The following is a 5,473-nucleotide window of genomic DNA, read 5'->3' as shown; positions in this document are numbered from 1 at the left end:
CTGGCCCTGGACGGCCAGGAGAGGAACGACGCGCGGGGACGCGGCACCACGGCGCCTTCTGGGGCTCTCCAGGCTCCCCTCAAGTTGCTCCCGGGGATGTTATGAAGCTCCTGTACCTCCTTAGGTCACAACGCCCATTTCTGTTTTTCTTTAAGACACCTCAGATTACACCCAGGTGATCGAAAGAGGTTAAGGAGGAGACAGGGAATGAGAAATAAACCAGGTGGAGAAGCTCCACCTGACGGGATGAAGAGCACAGACCGCAAATGTTTAATGGCATTTGAATTCAAGGCTTGAAGCCTTCTGGATTCAAGATCAAGACAGACATCTGCATCCACTAAAAGCTGTTTATTAGAGACAATCGACAGTCCAGCCAAAAGAGCACAACTTTTCAAAAACATGCCTTGTGATTTTAGAGATGAACCAGTCTAAAAAAGCATGTGTTTTTATCATTTTCACTTAGATATGACAGCCACCCAATTATTTTCTTCAGAAGCCACACCATTACAAAAAAAATATAATTAAAAAGTAAAGCTTTTCAGCAGCCATTTCCTAGTGCAGGCAGCAGAGTCAACTTTTAAGCACATGCACACCCACTTTCTGCAGTGCAAAGTCTGAATCTGTCCGTCTCAGTCACAGCAACTGTAGCCACATGTCAACAGGGGAATTCTTGAAACCAGCTGAGAATCTAGCCCATGAAAAACACTTTTCTGCTGGGAAAAGCAAGTTGTGATGCTCTGAAGTTAATCTAAGTTAAGCAGTAATAAGAAACTTCTCATACAGTAAAATAGAGGTACAATACATATCAAACCAAACAGGATTATCTGCTTCACAGCCTACAAAAAATCCAGTGAGAGTAAAAGGAAAGGATGACACCTTAAAAAAAAAAAAATCAGTCCATCAGCTGGACCTGTTTTCCCATTAGAGAAAGAACATGCATCTCAGTAGTTTCATGTTGCATAATATCTATTTTTACTTTTGCTTCCTTTCACTGACACTGAAAAGCGATGAGTACAGGTAGATCCAACTTCAGCTACAATCTGAACAAGCTGCGGTGAGCCAAAGTTGCTGGGACACAGCAGCAGGAGAGGGTTTAGTAGCCCAAGAAACTGTTAGTGGTGTTTTTAAATGGATACTGCTGCCCTCTACCAGCTACCGAGAGATGTGTCACAGCAGCTGTCTAATACCACACACTTCCTTCAGTAGGAAAAAAGAAGGAAAAAAAAACCAACAAACCAACACATAAAACCAGAAGACCCGATATAATTTGAAGCCACACACTATTTTTTAGGAGTAAGCTTACTGGAAATGTAACATATGAAACAAGCCTCGTTACATAAATATAACTACCAAGTTGCCTTAAAATCCTGAAAAAAAATCAAAACACAGTGTGAAATATAACCTAGACCATTTTAAGTTTTAGTTAAAAGACTAAATTTTAATCTGCATAAGGAAATGAAGGATTTATTTTATATGCATGTAAAGAGTAAGGTGGGTTTTTTTTTTTAATCTTCCTAGAAATAGAATTACTGGAGTTATTTACAACAAGGAGTAAAAGATATTTTAAACCAGAACACACACTTTTCTTTTTAAGTAGGAAACCACTATATTCTTGTAGTGAAATAGCCAAAATCAAGGCTTCAAGGGGAAATCAGAAAAAAGTATTCTGCTGGCAGGAAAGTCAGGTAATTTGGGAAAGTTTTGTGCCCAGCTAGTTTTACGTGGCCAGATGGAAATGAAACATTGCTTGGAAAAAAGCATCACGAATAGGTTCCAAGGGAAAATAAACCAACAAACAAGCAAAAAAACCCCAAACCTTACAAAGCAAAAAAAAGCTGCCACAACAAAAATCCAATAATCCAAAAAGACCATGGAAAGGTGAAGAACGTATTCAAAACCACAGCTGATGGGGGAAAAAAAAAGCCTGAACTGAGCATTAATAGAATGAAAGAAGCAGACCTTGTAGGACCCTACAGCAGCCTTCCCCCTTTAAAAGGGGGGCTACAGGAAAGCTGGGGGGGTATCAGGGATTGCAGTGATAGGACAAGGGGCAATGATTTCAAAAGTGAAAGAGGGTAGATATAGATGAGACATTAGGAAGAACTTCTTTGCTCGGGGACTCTATCAGGGATTGCAGTGATAGGACGAGGGGCAATGATTTCCAAAGTGAAAGAGAGATTAGACATTAGGAAGAACTTCTTTGCTGTGAGGTTGGTGAAGCACAGATTGCCCAGAGAGGTTGTCAATGTCCCCTCCCTGGAGGTATTCAAGACCAGGCTGGATGGGGCTCTGAGTAACCTGGTTTGGTGGGAGGTGGTCCTGCTAGGTATCTTTAAGGTCCTTTCCAACCCAAATCATTCTATGATTCTATGAATAATGCAGGCAGCTGCCCCCCAAAAGCCATCTCTGACAACTGCTAGAGCTTGAACAATTTAAGAAACCTTTATCTAAATCACAATTACTACAAAAGAGTCACAGGGTATTCTCTGGGCCCTATGTACTCTCTTCCAGTGCTGCCATTCCTCCATTTCTTCATTTAACATCAATTTGCCAAGAGTGGCTATGCATATAATGGATTAATGGCTTTTGTTTGAACTCAAATCTATTTTGCTGAGGTTCCTGTCTCTATGCATTCATTTTCCACAGCCAGTCCTGGAGGGATGCTCACAGGGATCATGGTGTATAAGGGCAAAGTTTCAGCAGCACACGTTGAACTTCCAGAAACTGGACCTGGCACAGACAAATGCAGCACCAGCCCTTGTCTACAGAGCTACATGGGATCCAGAAAACATTCAAGTACCCAGCACCATTCAAATTCTTAGGAGTTGTAAATTAGCCATGATTACGCCTTTCAAAAAGAAGTGTGAAAAGTTGCCTAATACATCTCAATAATTAATAAATCTGAAAGACTAATGATCTAATTGTAGATACCCTGAAAACAGAGAAAGTCTAAATTAATCAGCGTGTTTGCAGGGAGCAATTCAGTCTAATTGCTCTCAGCATTTTCTCTCTAAACAATAGACTTGCTCTAAGCTGACAAATGCCCAGCGCAGCACAAACACATCCCTTCCTCCAGCACCCTGGTATCAGCATGGAACCAGACAGCAGAGAGCCCAGAGCTGCAAGTGGTGGGCTACTGCAGGTTCACTACTGTTTCAAATTAAAAGTATGTGTTATCCTGCCCCCTTTTTAAAGTTTTATTTTATCATTAGTCAGCTTCGGCACAGCTCAGTGATGTTAAGAGCTGCCCATGCAGCAGAGCAGCACAGCCTCTCTGCCAACACCAGGAGCCCACTGAGACCCTTCTGGCAGTGGGTGGTGGTAGATGTGAGAGCAGATGACATCCTGTACTACTGCAGCCCACCCTTCTCCTTTCACATGTTCAGCTCCTTGTGTTACAGGAGGAAAGAAATGAGAGCAAAACCAAAGTGCAGCAACAGAAAACAACAAGGGAGACCTGAAACGACAGACTGAAAGAGCAACAGACAGGGCACAAAGATCCTATAAAATCCAGAAAACACGAAACCATGTGGAAAAGAGACACAAAATTCAGGCTGAAACAATGCAGCTGAGGGGAAAAAGAAAAACAAAAAGATGACAGCAAGCACAGCCACTCACCAGCTGACATCACATCCGAGGAGCGTATTTCTTGCAACCGCATCATTCAACTGATGAAAAAGCACACTCAAACTTTGAAAACACAGGATTTGGTGACAGCAGGGCTTTCTCAATCTTACAGGCACTTAAAACCCAGTTTTGTGTCTTCTTATAGCAGCAGAGCCAGGTTTGTCAGTTCCAGGAAGGTGACACCTCCTCACAGCTGTGGCATGACACTGCTGCTCGGTGTCACGGCAGCAGCACTGCACAAAGGGGCCTCGTACAGGCAGCAATGTGCACAGTCAGAGCAGCTCGGAGCCATGAGGCAGCAGGACACTGCAGATTTCATGAGACTGACTCAAACATCAGCCATCACCCTGCCCTGTGAAAGGGAACCACAAGCAGAAACGAGCTCCAGCCTCTCCCAGCTCAAAGCCCGTGGAGCTGGACCGTTCCGAGCTGCACAGAAGGCTCCATGAGGCCATAAAACCACTAAAGGTGCAAGAAAATGACCACACAAAGAGCACTAATGAAGGCAACCACAAGCAGAAACGAGCCCCAGCCTCTCCCAGCTCAAAGCCCGTGGAGCTGGACCGTTCCAAGCTGCACAGAAGGCGGCTCCGTGAGGCCATAAAACCATTAAAGGTGCAAGAAAATGACCACACAAAGAGCACTGATGATTAAGTTGCCTCGATATTCTTTTAAGCCAAACAAGATATAATTACCTCTGCTTGCTGTAGAACTACTAGTACTCACTAATGAGGCCATAAAACCACTAAAGGTGCAAGAAAATGACCACACAAAGAGCACTAATGATTAAGTTGCCTCGATATTCTTTTAAGCCAAACAAGATATAATTACTTGCTGTAGAACTACTATTACTCACTAAAACTACATAGATCACAGAGATCATCAGCATGATATATCTTGTCACCTATTAAGAGCAATACAAAACAAAGAACCCAAACCCCCAACTTCTGGTATTGTGTATATATACACAAATCCATAATCTTCAGTGTTTGTTTTATCAATTTCAGGAGCTATAAATACAGGAGGACCCCTGCACTCTCTCACATAAGGCACCCAAGGTACATACAGGTGATGTGAAGTGCACCTTGTCATCTGCTTAGGTAGTTTCTAATGTGTAGCTGAGACTGTATCCCAAGAAGCATCAGTGAGAAGCAAATAAATCCGACCCTGAGTCAACTCATGACCAACAGGTTACGCTTCTGTCATTTTTCAGAGCCTCTTCCCTCTCCACCAGGACCAAGATCCTTAATAGCAGCTGGGTGCATACACTGGGTGTTGCTCTATGGTGGCTTTTCCTTCCCCTCCACTTCCAAAAAAAAAAAAACAACCCCAAAACAAACCAACACAAAAACCAACCCCAAAAAGCCCCACCACTTTATAAGAGAGAAGGAAGCACATACAGCAGACTCCTGACCTATTGAGAGCAGGTACCTGGAGAAGAGCTAGAGAAAGGGACAGCAGACAGGCAAAAGGTGAAGAGAAAAAATAGGAAATAAGATGTTGACAGGGATGATACAATGAAGGAAAAAAAAAAAGTAATAAACTGTTAAAGTGAAGGAGAAAATTAAATCACACCAAAGGGAACATCTCCTGGAAAGTGCACTCTGCAGAAAGTATGGAAAAATAACTGGAAAGTTTAGGGAAAATGTCAAGTTACATGCTAATCTTAGAGCCTGCAGTTACCAGCAGACCTACAGCTCACTTTTACTCAGCCAAGTATAATTAATTCCTGCTTATTAACCAGTAAGCATCTAATGACTAAATTCAGGGACAGCTGTGTGAATTTGTTGAATGGAGCCAGGAGTTTCCAGCAACAGCTGTTTCCAATAGCAGAAATACTTCTCCT

General features: G+C 42.6%; 1 protein-coding gene across 1 annotated transcript in view; it reads right to left on the bottom strand.

Annotated features, from left to right (window-relative positions):
* Window positions 1–985, bottom strand: part of MCTP2 (multiple C2 domains, transmembrane 2) — a gene marked incomplete at its 5' end in the record, with an annotated part of 87,752 nt that extends 86,767 nt beyond the window's left edge. Inside the window, 2 exons of the mRNA XM_008947675.1 lie at window positions 239–344; window positions 911–985. Coding sequence (XP_008945923.1) covers window positions 239–344; window positions 911–985 — 181 coding nt within the window. The remainder of the gene's footprint in view (window positions 1–238; window positions 345–910) is intronic.
* Window positions 986–5,473: the final 4,488 nt, after the last annotated feature.

The sequence above is a fragment of the Merops nubicus genome, unplaced genomic scaffold (assembly GCF_000691845.1).
Source record: "Merops nubicus isolate BGI_N331 unplaced genomic scaffold, ASM69184v1 scaffold11409, whole genome shotgun sequence".
Taxonomy (NCBI): Eukaryota; Metazoa; Chordata; class Aves; order Coraciiformes; family Meropidae; genus Merops; species Merops nubicus.
The sequence above is the reverse complement of the archived record's forward strand: the minus strand, read 5'-3'. Positions and strand labels throughout refer to the sequence as shown.